Raw genomic sequence first — 17108 nt, 5'->3', positions numbered from 1 at the left:
AAATCATTGCTTAATGGAGAAAAATGTATGGGTCGCCGAAATAAATTTGAAATAAAGAGAGAGAGGAAAAAAAAACAGTGAAATGCAAAGAGAGATTCAAAATATTGTAATGAATACTCACAACAAAAGTTCTAAATGTTTGAATGTAAAAATCGTAAGTAAATCAAAGCTTGATCAAGAGATGCAAGTGCAAAATGGCATGTTTAAAATAAAATGAAGTGGAATAGAGACCAAAGGTAACGCAAAAAATTACCACATCCATTCATTATAAGTCCTTTTTCTAAGGCCGCAAACGCTTGTATTTGTATTGCAAGAAAACAAAAATATTAGGCGGGAAATTTAAAACTTGATTATGGAAAATTCAAGCAAATAATCGTGTTTGACAAAGGAAAATTGGAAGAAAATATTACCACACTATGTTTATCAATAATTAAAATCAGTGGCGCCGACTCCATGGGGCCTCAAAAATATTTTTGAGGGCCCAAGCCCCCTCAAAAATATTTTTGAGGGGGCAGAGCCCCCCCCCAATAAATCAAGAAAAGTATTAGTTATATTATGTTTTCTAAACTCATAAATTTATCTTTTATTTTCCTTGTTTGAAGATAGTTTACCTTGTAAAATACATTCAGTAATTAGTTAAAACAAATAATTATTACGGTAGTAAGCAGGTTAACTGAAAAGGAGTAGTGTGAATAATGATGGTGTTATAATGCTGCAAGCACACTTAAAATTTGTCCCAGTGCTCGAACTTACGGGTCAAATCTGTTGCCGGTGGGCAGCGCTGCGGCGAGCTCATCTAAGTGTTGCTGATCTGGAAAAAATATATGAGGGTTTGATTTGTATATTAAATGGGAGGCGTGATTGTTTTGAGTACTTTTGGGAATTGTGTTTAAAAGAAAAATCTTCACAAAATGATCCTTTGCTTCCTCGGAATCGACGTATACCAAAGTATGAAAACAACGAAGCCAGTTCACCGCATGCTTTCAAAATCCCAAAGGCACTTTACATTGAGGTTTGTGAAATGGTGCAATCTTGCATTATTGGGCGGTTTACATCAACTGAACTCGCACAGAACATTGCAGTTGAACAAGAGTTGCTTTTATTAAACAGAGGTGATACAAATTTTGAAAAATCAATTGAGTTTTCAAAAATAACCTAGACATTGAGAGACTGCGTTTACACTTGAATATGTTAGCCGGTATAACTAATGAAAAAACTGGTCTTAAAAAAAAACATGCGTAAATTAAATTACCTTTTTACGGAAATACTGTGCGTGTTTGTATTTATAATTCCTTTTTTCAAAGCCAAAAAATATATGTCAGGCGGGTTCTAATGTTGATTATATGACTTTAAAATGCTTTAAAAAAACTTTAAAACTCACTATTTTTCATCTCAAATTTAGAAAATTTTCCCCGGTTCCCCCCCCCCTCCCCCATTTTTTAAAAGTCTGCGTCTCTGGGAGTGCCTTTCCATTCAAGTCAAGTGTCCTTCCTACGTTATAATATCAATGCTTAACTACGGCACTGCACGGCTCCCCATAAAATAGAACAAAAACATCTCTTACTAAGACAAGTGATAGGATTTAACAGTTGAACCAGAAAATTTGTAAACCAATTTTTAGATTCTTTTACTTCGAAAACGCCGTGTCACATACTGTTTATTTGTTAAAATTATACACACTAGAAAATATGGCATTTTCAAGGTACAAAAATCTGACCTTTATTTGGGGTGGGAGACCTCAGAGGGATTACATAACACCCTAAACCCCCGGTGATGTCCGCCCCCCCCCCCAATAATTTTTACAAGTCGGCGCCCCTGATTAAAATTTAGAATGAAGATAGGAGGGACGTAGCCAAACTGAAAGGAAGAGTGGGGAACTAAAAACCCTTCTTTTTACCTCCCAAAGCTGCCCTGTAAGTGAGTTTTTAAAACTTAGGTTCTGAAAAAATCCCGGGAAAACGTTCTGAAACCCCATTTTTTACCCTAAGGTCATCAAAGATGGCCGCCTACACATGAGTATTTAGGACTCCCAGCGTAACCTCCGAGAAACGCCCTCTCAATTAATCATTCATCATCATTCAAGGCCGAATAAATTTGGTCTTTCCTACTTTAATTTTAAAAAAAACTCCCTGAGGTTTCCCGAAACTTGTTCAAATATTACCGAAGATTCTCAAAAATTTCATTGTTAAGGCTTCAATTCAGGAAATGTTTCGGGGGATTCTCCAAAACCTTCTACCCCTCTAAGAGTATTTAAAATTGTCTACGATTGCGTTAACTGAATTTCAATTTTGCAATTTTGCAATGGGAGGACTCTGAATCTCTCCAACCACTAACATTACCAAAAATTTTCTAAAACTGCGGTTTCAACAGATCAAAATTTTTTCGAGAGAATGCCCCCCCCCCTCCCTTCCTCTCTCTCTCTCTCTCTTTCTCTCTCTCGCCAACATCATCGAAAACTGTCTTAAATCTCGCTTTTAGTGCTTCAATTACGAAACATTTCTGGTCTCGAGCCCCTTCAAATCTACCCATCCCCTTTTCATCGAAGGTTGGGTTAAATTACATTTTCAGAGCTTTAATTTCAAGAAACTGGCGGTGCACTATATTTTAACAAAAAAGTCAACAATCGCTTTTTTAAGGCTTCAAAATTTCAAAAAATTTCATGGTGGTGGGACTCGTCTCTCTTCTCCTTAATATTACCATAGATCGTCTAAAACTGCATTTTTCAAACTACAATTTTCAAATTTTTCCAGTGGAAAAACCCCCTTGTCACAATAAGAAATAATTTACAATTGGGAATGCGTGCTTGAAGTTTGCATTTTGAAAAATTATAGAACAATGACCCTGAGTCTTTTCCTCCTTTAACATCACCACAGATCATCTAAAACTGTTTTTCAAATAAGAACCTTGAAAATTCCTGGGGAGAGCCCACGAACCCCCTCTTCAGAACAAAATTAAATACAAGGTACGATTGTGTTGGAAATTTAAATATGGAAAAAGTATCGGGAGATGCTATCCTGGACCACATCTCCCCTTCCTCCCAAACTTAAAATATAGTCTAAAACTGTGTTTGTATGTCTTCAATTTCGAAATAATGCAAAAAGGTAGCCCTCCGACACCCCCTAATTCTGATTGAATATTATCCTTCTTACGATTAAATTTATATTGCTAGTACTAAGGTCTAGTAATGTGACTATACCTGCTAAACTAGAAGCCAAACCTTCTCTCTCTGTATATTAGAACATGTGTTTGAAACAATTAAGGGGCCGCCAAATTGTACCCCCCCCCCCAGCTTTTTGACCTAGCGACGGCCCTGGTACTCTTTCCAAAATGTAATGATCTTGTTCCTTTTTCGATGAAGGGAACACATCACAGACAGCATGGAGTTGGTGTCCATTTCATAGCTGGATCAGAGGATTTGACTTCTCTGCAATTTTTTATAAATTTTCTGGAAGTAGCACAATTCTGTATGATGAATATGTGTGACACTGTTGAGAATTATCCAAAACTGCGTTTCTAGTACTGCAATTTTGAAAAAATTATAGTAGAGATCCCCTGGTCCCCCCCCCCCCTCTTTCTTCAACACGATAAAAAACAAGCCTAGAATTGCGTTTTTGGAGTATCAATTTAAAAAAATTGTCGGAGTAAAGTCACCGAAATTCACTTTCCCCTAACATTATCAAGATCTATCAAAAATGCGTTTTTAAAAATACAAGTTCAAAAATTTATGTGGAGCGCCCCCTCCCCTCCACTCTCATCAACATTAATTAAAAAATCGTCAAAAGTTTGGTTTTCAGGGCTTCAATTTGGAGAAAATTCCAGGGGAGCTTCCGAAAACTCGTTTCCTTAACATCACAAAGGTTGGCTACAGTTGCATTTTTAGAACTTCAAATTCAGAAAACTGCTTCTCCCCCAACCATAGATAGTGTTTTTAAGACTTAAAATTTTGAAAACATTCCTGCTGCGAGCCTAGGATCTCTTCTTTCTCTAACATTACCACAGATAGTCTAAAAATGTGTGTTTAGAACTACAATTTTGAAAACAAAGGAGATCCCTCCTTAACACAGCGTTAGACTATCTACAATTGCACTTTTAAGGTTTCAATATTGAAAAATTACTGGGAAAGGACCACCAAACCTTTTATCCCCCTAACATCACCAGAGATCGTCTAAAACTGGTTTTAAAACTACAATTTCGAAAATTTTCCAAGGGAGAAACCCCCGAACCCCCTATCTAAGTGTCAATAAATTTCCATTTCAAGATTCATATTGTATACATCTAGTAATGACTCCATCCTGAGCCAGAAAGTTGAATCCATTCTCCCTGAAAATATTCATACATTTGGGAAAAAAAAAGTGTAGCAAAACTCAGGGGTACCCAAAATTTATTTACTCAAGGTTCACGTTGTAATATTTGGGAAGACAAAGTGGGTCAACAATCCAAAAATATTTCAGTTCAAATGGTATTTGTTAGGCTACCCCCCTCCCGTCCCCCGTGAATTTAACTGAAATTACACGCTCTAAAAACTATTATGCTTAACCCGATTCAAAAGAGAGAAAATTTTTGGGGCGAGAATTTGCGCCATTGAGCTTGGGTTCTCTAACTTATATTTAGAGAATTAATCTCCATTAAAAAATTATTCCAATACAAAAAGTTTGAAATTACTGCATAGGCAGATTTAGGACTGAGTTCCTTGGGGGGGGGGGGGGACAGGATTTTTTTTAGCAACATTTTTATTGCCCCCCTACTCCTATGTTTTTGTCTGTTTCCTGTGATGCATAAATCCATGCTTTACTTTTTTGTGTGTCGTTTTCATTAATGTGTGTTTTCATGCTGTCCTTTTTTGATTGACCTTAAGGGAGGGAGCTATAAAGAGTGACGCAGGGCTCCCTTTTAAGTGGGAAATAGAATATCTCCAATTTTAGGGGGCCGGGGGTTTCTCCCCCAGAGGAAATTTTGTAAAATGGATATACAATTCTGCATTTTGAAGCCTTATATAGGTTAATTGGATAGACATAGAAATTGATAACCAGATTATACAGTTGTACAGTATTGTTCAAACTTTGTAAGAAACAGCCATTTTAAGTTTGAAAGAAAAAATAAACTAGATTTCTCATTACAACAACCTTTTTTTAATTATACGTAGTGCAGAAAACGAAAAAGAATAGGGGTAGTGTATCATTTTTTTTCCTGGCTAAACAGATTAACAATATGCAGTAGAAGTAATTGGAGCCTACTTTGTTTAGGATTTTCAAAGACTTATCTAATTATTTTCAAGGACTCTAGAATAAATAAAATTATTTAATGCACTTCATTTGTACTTTCCAGTCTCTGGTATTTTAGTACTTGATTGTAAATTTTTGCAGTCCTGTTCTAACTTTGGGAGAAATAGCTATTTTAACTTTAAAAGAAAAAAGAAATCATAGATTTCTCATGACAACAACCTTTCTTCAGTTGCAAGTGGGGAAGAAAACGAAAAGAAATAGAAGTAGTGTGGTTTTTTTTTTTTCCGTGCTAAACAGATAGACAATATGCAGAAGAAGTAAGATAAAAGCAATCAATACAAAAGAATTTCCAAAATACTGCATTCAGGATTGAATAAATAGCAAGATATGAAACATTGTGAGTCACAAAAATTTATTTAAAATAATATGTTACAAATGTGAGAACCATGATTTTTACATTTTTAATACAGGATGTGGCAAGGAGCTGAATTTCACACATGTTGGCACTCCTTCCCCTCTACTATTTGTTAGAAATTTTAAAATTTAAGGTTTGTAACCACACGTTTCCAAATATTCAAGGTTTTCAAGCACTTAAAAATGAAATTAGTTTTTTCAAGCAATTTCCATTTTTTAAGGAACAAATCATGATTTTTTTTGGGGGGGAGGGGGTAGGGGAGGTAAGGACCCACTTCAAAGCAGGAGCCCTCCGCAACAGCTTGTTTATCTTATAGGCAAATTCGACCCTGTTTGTAATTCACTCTTACGTGTAAATTTTTGCTTGATTTTTTTGTAATTTTTACGAAAATTCGTCATTTTTTACGGTTAAAGGATTTTTACGATTTTACTAATCTTTGTTAGGTTTTTATAGACTTTTATAAAATTTCAGCAAATTTTCCAAAACTTTTGATTACTCAATTATTTAGATTTCAATAATGAAAAGGACTGACTCACTTAGACTTAGATGATTATGACTTACCTTACTTTTTAAACAGTATTTATAAAGTAAGTAAAATTGTACTCTCCCTCTAAGTAAAAATATTTATTTAATCAGAACACTCAGATTACTGAAATGTATTCAGTTTGCGACAGTATTTATTCTCTCTCTCTCTTAAAAAAAAAGAGAGAGAGAGAAGGAAAAAAAACTTATGTTTTTACTTTCTTCTATATCTAATATATAGAAGAAAGTATTGGATTCGTGCAAATTTTCGAATTTCGAATTTTGACGGATTCGAACGTTTTGAGGTGTGCTGAGTCCATTTCGACCATTTTTGGAAAATGTCTGTCTGTCTGTGTGTGTGTATGTATGTATGTGTGTGTGTGTATGTATGTGTGTCACGTCTGTGTGTGACCAGTTTTTTGTGGCCGCTCTACAACAAAAACTACCGCATGAAATCGAACGAAATTTAGTACACATATGTGCCCCTATGTGAACTTGTGCCCATTAGTTTTTGGCGCGAATTCCTCCGAGGGGGGTGGAGCAATGGGACGTTTTTCGAGTTACGCGTGCTTGCTATTCCTCAGGAAGTAACTGGCGGAATCAAACAAAATTTGGTCCATATGTTGGTATTAACAGGAACTGGTGCTGATTGAATTTTGGTGTCAATAACTCAAACGGGGGTTGAGCTATAGAACGTTTTTTGTCGTCAATTGTGACTGCTGTATCTCAAGAAATAATGAACGGAATGAAAGAAAAATTTATCGGCAAGTAGCCCTTAGTGGGTATAAGAACTGATTTTATTTTTGTGTCAACAGCTAAAAAGGGGGGTAGCGCAATCATCCGTTCTTTTTTTCCATTTTGAGTGCCCTATCTCAAGATGTAATGCTACGTTCTGGTTGAAATTTGGAATATATGTGAATCCATATGTAAACAGGCTTTGGTTCTATTTTGACGCCGATCGCTCCAAGAGGTGTTGGTTTTTTTTTTTTTTTTGCGAATAAAAATAGTTTTATTAATGCAACAATAAGAAAGATAAATCGTAATAGATTGTCGTCTGCGTATTTCTCGTGATTTTAATTGTATGGAAATGATAGGAAATATTATCCCAATGATTTAAAATTTTGAACTGTTGCCATCTTATGTTTGTTAACAAATAAAATATTTGTAATTAATTCAAGTAAGGCTTTTAAAGTAACTTTCAATTTTCGCTCTTTGTTTTGTTTTTACAATAATTCAGACATTGGGATGGTCGTCAAGTTTTGGCTTCTGTAATTTTGCTTTTGTTTAGAATATTGCTTCCTCGTCAAGCATGGGGAGGGATCAGAAAAAAAAAAAGAAAAATATAGAAGAAAGTTTCGTGATGGCCACAACATACTAGTTTAGAATTTCTCAAAAGGCCAATTAATATACTAAGAACATAAATATTATGCACAAATAAATACTTGAAATGTGGACACAAATCATAATGAGTAGATCGTTCTGTTATGCGAATGGGGGAGGGGGGAGTTTTTCCTCTTTGCTTTAGGTTCTAATTTGTTAAAATAATCGTCAATTATTATAAGTGTTGCAGCTCGATGTATAGCTCGTTTAGCCTATATTTTCATTCATATACTTGCCCAAATGGTTTTCAGTCCAAAATAGTGAATTAAGACACATTTTCATCACCCCAGTGACAGCTGTACTATTTGTATTTAATGTTCTTTTTTTTTTCCTTTTCTTTTCTCCCATCAGAATAGGACATTTGCTTTTCTCTTCATTTTCATTGAACTATTCAAAAAAAAGTCCTGATTTTTTTGTTTTAAGATTTTGGAAGATGTGTTGTTACTGTATAAAGTCCTCCCAAAACTGGGGGTGATTGTCCCCTATGCCCCCTCCCCCTATAAATCCACCCATACCCTTCTGAACTATTCAAAAAAGAAAAAATATATATATATGTATATATATATATATATATATATATATATATTAATTTTTGGAAGATGTGTTGTTGATACATAAAGTCCTCCCAAAACTGAAGGGGCATTGCCCCTCTCTGCGCCCCTCTCCCCACAAATCCGCCCATGAATTAGTGCGACCAATATTCACCGAGATATGAAATGAGGGACGTTTTGTGACTTACACCACTTTTCAATCCCCATCAATAACTATTTTTGGGAGGAAATCTAGCGGTTAACAAGTGTTTAAAATGATATGTGTGCATTAAGCGTGGTTTCTCAAATTGTTCCAGGTTTTCTAGTGTGTTTTTGCTTATCAGGGCATAATATTTGCATATATTTTTGAATAGCAATGAAAAATATAAATACCTTGTTTTTCTTACTTTAACGACCTGTTATTCTTCTGAAAGGGCAATAAGTTCTAATCTCGTCTTCTGTATAGTCCCTTAAAACATTGAACTGGAATAACTCTTTGAATTTTGGTTGCATAAATGTCAAGTTTTTTGTGTCAGGGCCGTGCCCAGCCTAATCAGCCCCGTCGTGCAAATGTCCTTTGAGCGCCTTTATGCTCTAGCGTTCGAGGAAAATATAGTTAATACCTGGAGGGAGGTTTTGTAGACAAGTATAAAATTGAAAAAAGTACGTTTGACATTTAGTTTATACAAAAAATAACATGTGAATCTTTAATTTCGCAGTATGGTTTCTAAATATTTTACTTCGCATCTCGAAATTATTCCGAGTTCAGCAGCTCCTCTGATACGCTAATAATGCGTTTTGGAAGAAGAAAATATTTTAATATCTTAGTTAAAGCCACTTTGAATATCTATCTAATCTCTAAATGATGAACAATTAATAAAACTTTTATGCCTGTCAAAACATGACAACAGGAGCAGTGGCGCAACTAGAAAATAGTTTTAGGGGGGCATAAATTGGAAAAATATATATTTTTTAATAAGAAGGGTCCAGGGGTCCTCCCTCGAAAATTTTGAAACTTGTAGTTTGAAAATCACAATTTTAGACAGTCTTCGGTGGTGTTATGGGGGGGGGGGGAGGTACAAGGGGCTCCACGGAAATTTATAGAAGTTGAAGCCTTAAAACGCGATTATTATCCATATTTATTGATGTTAGAATAAGGGATGAAACTCTGGATTCTACCCGACCGTTTTTTTCCCTTTGAAAAATGGATTGAAATCATTTCCCCTTTTCTCTCCTCCAATTTTTCGAAATTGAACTTCAAAAAACGCAGTTGTTGACAACTTTGAAGATTTTTAAAAAAGAAAAATAATAAGGAAAAGAGAAAAGAAGTAGGACGGCGGGGGAGTAGCTGACCAATTAGCTGAAACTATTGAGAATTTTTAACTCAGATTTCTTTTTAAAAGAAATTAAAGTTTTATACCAACATCTTATTATTTTTTTCCTATTAAAATCGCTTTTTTCCCATAGATGCATTCCAGCTCCCCCCCCCCCTGCCCCTTCAATAGTAAATATTTTTGAAAAACATTCAACTAAGCATTCTGGAGGGGGGAGGGGCACGGAGCGGTGCAACCAGAGGGGTGCCCTGTGGACCACTACCTCCTGTGATTGCACCTCGGGACAGGAGGGTTCTGATTAATCAGGGTCGGATTTGGAAGTGTGGAGGCCCCGGGGCAACAAAGGAGTGGAGGCCTCTAATCAGGCTTTGAAAAGATCATCATATTTTCGAAAATATCTGATACTTTGATATATATCCGAATATTTTGATATATATGTATATATCCGATATTTTCGATCCGTAAAAGTTAGGATATTTTTAAAAAGTTCATTGTGGGGTGGCCCCTTTGTCATGGAGGCCCCAGGGCAGTAGCCCGGCCTGCCCTCCCCTAAATCCGGCTCTGTGATTAATACATATTGCATGAACTATAATATAACATATTCATCGCAGGAACCAAAATGGGGATAAGCAAGTTTCTTGCTCTCCTCGTATGCTCAACCTTGTGAAATTATATACTGAAATAACATTCATGGCTCCACATATGAAGAAAAATGCTAATATATGCATTAATTAGCATCAAGTATTTTCAGTGTAAAAGATTGTGCTTTTAAACAGCATATTTAGACACAAGACAATTTTTTTTCTTATGGATAGGCAGCAAGGAGGATTGCTTGTTTTGATGAGCAGTATAATTCCACCGCTACTTTTATAGAAAAATGAAAAGTTCAAAAAAATGTTTTTTTCTTTGGTTAGAAATTTTCCCCCTCATTTGGAGCATTTTTGATTGGTAGAGCTCAGCGCCTTTTTTGACCCTGACGCCGTCATGTGCCGCAACCTTGCACATAGGGATGGTGCGGCCCTGTCAGTAATAGATTTCAATGAAAATTATATCTCTCTATATAAACATTGGTTAGGGGACCTAGAGCCCACATAAAAAGTTAAATTTTGTATTTTTTGACTCATTTTCATTTTTGCTTCAAGCTCTCCGTACCTGAACTTTGCATCTGGTTTGGAACATTTTTGCAATTGGAAGTATACATCTAGGACTAACAGTTGCAAAGATAAAGGTCTTGCAGATTAAAACAGAATACCCTGTATATATATATATAATACAGTCAAATGTCTGTAAACCGTCCCGAGACAAACCGCCACCCTCTTAGTTTGCCAAGAAAGGTTGTGAAAAAAACCTTCAGTATAGGAATATAATACAATATGCCTCCTGAAAAATTTTTAATTCCTTAAAACCATTTAAATGTTTTTATTAGTTTTTGAGTGCAGGTTGTTTTTATTCATAATGTATTTTTTAAAAATTGATTTGCTGACTTGTAGTCTTCTGACCTCTTTAGAAACCTCCAAGTACAGTGATATAACCGCTACTGTTGCTCTTTGATGACAAGACAGCTTACTACTTATTACCTCTTTTCATTGTTTAATGTTTATTCAAAGTCATAGTGAGACATATATTACAAAATTACATATTCAAAGTTCATTTAATGCTTTAGCTGCATTTATGTGCTGGTTAATGTGTAGAATATTTTATCATTCCATCTCTTCATCTGAAGGTTGTGAAGCAAAAAAGTAATAAACTACAAACAATATGAAAGGTTGCTTAATTCCTAAGTAACATGCTATAACACATTATTCAACTGCCTTTAATGCTAAACTGAAAGTTGTAAGAAGAAACTTAAACCTAAAATTAAGAGCAGGGGTTTAGTCTCCATTATCAGAAGCCATGTTGTTACAATAATAATGCTCCACACCATATCTACTTGGCTTATTAGTTTATCCGTTTGTGTGCATATGTGGGCTGATGATTTGGTCTCTATTTTTTTCTTTTTCATGTTTATTTTGAATACTATACACATATGGGCTAAGAAAAAGGCACATGAGTGTATGTATTCTTTTTATGTTTCATTCTAGGGTGTTGAAGATAAAAGTCTTTTAGCTGGTCACATCTCTGAATTTTTGTTAAAAAACCATGAGCATGCTAAAAAACTATATTTAATGTCCTCCTTCCCCATGGCTGCTTTGGAAATGTGCAAAAGTCTTCATCAATGGGATTCTGCACTGAAGTTAGCTGTCACTTTAAGTCCAAATGAGGTGCCTTATATCTCTAGAGAAAATGCTGAACAATTAGAATTAAAGTTAGTTTTTTATTATTATTATTCTTTCATAAATTTATGTTAGTTGTGATTGTTAATTGGTCACACTGATTTATTGATACTGAACTAAATAACTTGTGTATTTATTTAAAACATTTACATTCTTGTATGCACAATACCAAACAGACTGCTGTGGTCGAGCAAAGGGCAAAAACTGCATTTTTTTTTTTTTTGCATTGTTGTCATCTATTTAGCTTTATTGCTAAAGCTTGCTTATTTCAGGGTGTCTACCCACCTGGCGATGTCAGGGAAATTTTTTGTACTGGAAATGTCATGGAAATTTACTTTTGCATGCAGAAAACCTGGATTATTTTAAAAATTTTATTGCATGCAGTTTCTAAAGATTTGTTTTCTTTTTTTGTAGTTTATTAAAATAAATTTCATCTGAAATTCATGCAACTTGAAATTACTAAAAGAAAATATTTCTTTCCTTAAACCAATTCTTCAACAACACACCTTTTGTTTGCTAGTAGTTCTCTCACACCACACAATCTCTCTTAAGTTCCCTACCAAAGTTGAATGGTTCAATACTCGTCCTCCCCCAGACAGTAATTTTTTTTCCGCAAACCAGTTCTCCAACTCAGATTTAGTTCTCTAGTTTTGCAAATTCCATTTTGTCTTGGGAGTTTGAGAAGTTTACACCCTCTAACAATGGTAGTTAGGGTGCTCCTACAACTACCAATGAAAAACTTTAATTTTCTCATATCAGTTATAGATAAGCTGTTCAAAGTAAGAGTAAACTAGCATATAGATTATTGTTCAATTTCAGTATTACTTAGGTGTTTGTGTAGTGATGTAGATGACCCCTATGTGTGAGGCTATGGTTTTGGGGGCAAAAAATTTCTTGAACTATTTGGGCGTCAATTTTTAGCAAAAAATTAGCCAGGAATAGGGCAACTAATATGACATGAATGTTACCGATTAATTCAATTTGCAATGAAAGTATTATTTCAAATTATTTACTTTTAAAAATGATTGTCGAATTGAAAAGATTATGAAAATCTCATTTCATAAAAATAAAAAAATGTTAGACCACAATGCGGATGAATAATATTGCTGATGATTTGGGAGGGGTCATGACCCCCATGACCCTCCCCTTGTATCTGCCACTGGCTTCAACACTCGAATTTGACAGAAAGTTAAATAATGGTAAGAAATTCTCTACCTGACTTAAGTCGCACTTTTCCTCATTTGTACAGTCATTTTCTTGGAATAGTTGAAAACCACAGGAATACACTTAAATGTTGTCCTTTCTGACCCAGAAAAGTTATTTTGTCTTTTTGAGCGCATTACGAAAAGTGCTTAGTATTGTTTTTTTTTAATTCTGTTATTTAACAAGATTCCAGGCTCGTAAACCAATGGCCCCTTTCCTGTGTGAAGTATTTGATGCTTAACAGTTTAATGAAGCAATTTCTTAAAAGTTCTCAAAGTTTCCCTAAAAATGAAATCTGTTTTAGAGATGTGGATGGATATAACAGCTTGAAATTTACATTAAAATGGGATATAAACATAAGGTGTATAAAATGTCACTTAAGCACAGCTAACCAATAAAAAAAATAGCGAAAGTAACTGAATTAACCTTTAAAAGAGCACCTTGAGAAATTTTGTTTAGGGTATGGAAAACCTGGAAAAGTCAGGGAAGTTGGAAGTGTTTTTTGAGTAGACATCCTGTTATTTGGTTTCCGAATAAAAGCGCAAATAAAAAAAAAAAGGCTAGGCCCAAGATTTTTCTATTGTTAGTATTGAATCCAAAACACATTTCTTCAAGTATCTCGAAAACTCGTTTTTGCAGATATTGCCCTTTACCTGCCCATGGCAGCATAATATACCTTGCAAGATTCATTTCTTGATTACAAAGAAAAAGCAAATAATGAAACAAATAAAATACATGGAGTAATATATTTACGATAAGTAAATGAATATTCTGGGTTATCTTTTATATGTAAAATTTGACAAGTGAGAATTTACTTTAAACAACGTTCATTTATTTCAATATTTTACATACATTTAGGGGAAATTATACTGCTGCTCGTCGTCTGTATGAAAAAGGACTGGTAGAGAATGTTACTGAACCAGAAGTATGTTTCTATTTGTTCTTCTGTAATAACATATTGAATTTGGTTGGTGTAAGTCAAAGTTTCCTTTTTTTTTTCAGGTAGAACATCATAATTATCTTTGTAAATCTGGAATTGCAAGAACATCTTTAAGATGCAATGATTATAAGAGGTGATCTTTTTTTACATATGATGATTATATAAAAAATCGTTTTAGTATAAGAAATTGAACTTCTTGAACTAAAGCTATGTTTCAATAGAATTGTAAGTTTTGTAAAAAAAAATAATAATAAAAAAATAAAAAAAGTGTTAAAAAATAAATTATAATAAGGTAAATAATTTTTGAAACATCAGTTTTTATAGGAAATCATGGGCTGGCAGGAAACTTGGCTCTTTTAAACAAAATTCACATTTCAATTGTTTTGTCAAAAAAGCAATTTATTCTGTTTTTTATTAAACATTGCTTCAATGCATAGCACCTTGAAGTAGAGTTCCCCTGACTCTCATGCTAATAAGGCAAAAGTCGTGAGTTCAAATTTCCATGGGCTGAAAAATATTGTTTCAGTGATTTATTTTCTTCAGCAGAATTCTGATCTAAATGTCCATGAATGTATTATTGTATCTGGTTATAATAATATTTAAACCAGAATTTCTCAACTGGAGCCATGCCCCCCCCCTTCCCCGAGCTCCCCTTATGGGCCACTTATGGGAAAGAAATTTAAACTTAGTGGAGCTACAAACATCCTTCAAGAAGCCCTGACATGTTTTGAACTATTATTTTCAGTACATATTTGAAAATTTTGAATTCTAGTATTTGGGGATACTGAGCTCAAAATGCAAACCTGATACTATTGCTGAAGCCTTAATTTTATGAGGAGTGTTTCTAATTACTTCAGGTGAAATTTAAACAGGAAAAATTTGCAATGCAAATCAATGAGACCACTTTGACTTATTTTAATAGCTTAAGTCTGATTTCGGAGGTGAAAAAAAAAAGATGTATAATTTGAAGAAATGCTTCTCGTTAACAAACTTAAACTGATGCTAAGGGCAATTAAAAATTTGGAGAAACAGCAGAGTATTTCAACAACACTATACCCGTGAAAAATCTAACAGCTTGGTGCTATAGATAGAACTTTTTCCGTAGTTAGCAAATGTAAAGGACTTATTGGGCATTTAAAAAATTTTCCTCATGATCTTGCATTTAGTGTGCAATTGGAAGGCAGCACTTTGTTGTCAAAATGATTAATTTCATAAATTTCGCATCTGTTACAAAATCTTTTATTTACTCAGTTTTGAATTGATGATGAAGAATGTACAATTCTTTTTGCACTCAACTGTTCAATAGCTTAGAAAGGGAAATACGCTTCGTCATTTTCCGTATCGTGGGAGAGAATGGTAACATTTTAAACACGGTTCATATGCTCCTTACAAACTCCTTATAAATTCCTGCTTTTTAAGAAAAAAACATAAGGACCCTTAAAACTCCTGAATTTTGTTATTATGTCCTTACAAATTCCTTATTTTGTATTCTACATAGTGATGTAAAATACCCGGGTATTTATTTTTAGGGGTAAATACCCAGGGTATATACCTGGGTAAATACCCAAAATGGGTATTTACCCGGGTATTTATTTCAAAAATTTATATTCAACTAAAATACTTTTCTGTATGTATTCTACTATGTATATATACAGAGTGTTTTGTTTTAACCTTCAAGACCTCTATTTTTGCAACCGTTAGTCCTAGATGCATACTTACAATTGCAAAAATGTTCAAAATCAGATGCAGACTTAAGATATTGAAAATTTGAAGTAAAAATAAAAATGAGTAAAAAAATACAAATTTTAACTTTTTACACGGGCCCCAGATCCTCTGACTTATTGATATTTAGGGAAATAATCTCCACTGAAAAACAATTACAAAAAAAGTTTGACATTAGTACGACCAATATTCACTGAGATATGAAACGCAGCGTTTTGTAACTTAAACCATTTTACATCGCCGTCAGTAACATCTTTTGGGGGAAAATATAGCAGTTAATGAGTGTTTATATAAAATTATATGTGTGCAGAGTGATTTTTCAAATTGTTCAAGGTTTTGCAGCGTGTTTTGCGTATCACAACATAACATTTGCATGAATTTTTGAGTAGAAATGAAAAATGTAATACCTTGTGTTTTTTACTTTGCCAACCTGTCATTATTCTGAAAGGGTAATAAGTTCTAATCTCATCTTCTGCATGGTCCCTTAAAACTTTCAAATGGAATATCTCCTTCAGTTTTCATTGCACAAATGTCAAGTTTTTTTGTGTCAGTAAGTTTTAAATTCAGATCATTTCTCTAAATATAAGTTAGGGGACCTAGAGCCGTATAAAAAGTTAAATTTTGTAGTTTTTGACTCATTTTTATTTTTGCTTCAAACTTCCAATATCTTTACTCTGCATCTGAATATTTTTGCAATTGGAAGTAAGCATCTAGGACTAACGGTTGTAAAAATAAAGGTCTTGCAGGTTAAAACGAAACACCTTGTATAAACAACTATATACGAAACAATAAATTTTTCCCTAAAATTTGTATTTTGATCACATATTTAAAGAATTATTGTGTGAAACAACTCAGCAATCTAATATGATATTCACATTAAATGTGTTGGATATGCCTAATCAATGTTGATAGATTTCACATATAAAAAGCAATTCTACAAAAAGTAAAAAGCTTAACTGGTTACAAAAAAAAAGCAAACATCTTCTTCAATTATGGCATTGAAAAGAAAGATTCTTTGGTTTGTGATATGTTTCTTTCATAATTTCATTAAGTCTTTCGATAAAAAATATTATAAACTGTGTAATACATATGTATGTATCAGTTTTACCAATTATTTCATATTTAGATTAAAAAAAAAATTCTGATTCACTTTTAGCATTTTTTGTAAAATACCCAGTTTTTGGGTATTTACCCAGGCCTTGGGTAAATACCCGGGTAAATACCCAAAAAATATTTACCTACCCACTGGGTATTTACCCGATCCACATCACTAATTCTACATGGCCTTAAAGATTTTCTCCTATCTCCAATTCTGTACAAGTTAATACGTTATACTGAATTTTACTAGAATTCCGGTATTTTTTTTTTTTTTTTTGTCTGTTAATATCAGAAATCCGATTTTTTTTGTTAGACTATTTTCTTCCCCATATTTGATTTTTTTCCCCTTACTCTAAATTTCTGACGATTATGCCGATAATTATTAATAATATTACATCTTGTAGCCTTGTTAAAGTACCATTCTCAATTTTTTTTTTTTTTTTGCTTTAATAAATTCTTTTATTTGCCG

The 17108-nt window shown here is 33.8% G+C and overlaps 2 protein-coding genes across 2 annotated transcripts in view; one reads left to right on the top strand and one right to left on the bottom strand.

The window, feature by feature from the left end:
* LOC129216611 (far upstream element-binding protein 1-like) overlaps positions 1 to 262 on the bottom strand; it is a 20509-nt gene extending 20247 nt beyond the window's left edge. The window contains exon 1 of the mRNA XM_054850828.1: positions 254 to 262. Coding sequence (XP_054706803.1) covers positions 254 to 262 — 9 coding nt within the window. The remainder of the gene's footprint in view (positions 1 to 253) is intronic.
* A 9760-nt stretch (positions 263 to 10022) lies between these two features.
* LOC129216610 (WD repeat-containing protein 19-like) overlaps positions 10023 to 17108 on the top strand; it is a 50801-nt gene continuing 43715 nt past the window's right edge. Inside the window, exons 1-4 of the mRNA XM_054850827.1 lie at positions 10023 to 10052; positions 11485 to 11708; positions 13738 to 13789; positions 13864 to 13952. Of these exons, the coding sequence (XP_054706802.1) occupies positions 10023 to 10052; positions 11485 to 11708; positions 13738 to 13789; positions 13864 to 13952 (395 nt within the window). The remainder of the gene's footprint in view (positions 10053 to 11484; positions 11709 to 13737; positions 13790 to 13863; positions 13953 to 17108) is intronic.

The sequence above is a fragment of the Uloborus diversus genome, chromosome 2, assembly GCF_026930045.1.
Source record: "Uloborus diversus isolate 005 chromosome 2, Udiv.v.3.1, whole genome shotgun sequence".
Lineage (NCBI taxonomy): Eukaryota > Metazoa > Arthropoda > Arachnida > Araneae > Uloboridae > Uloborus > Uloborus diversus.
This window is presented reverse-complemented; position numbering and strand designations above follow the sequence as displayed.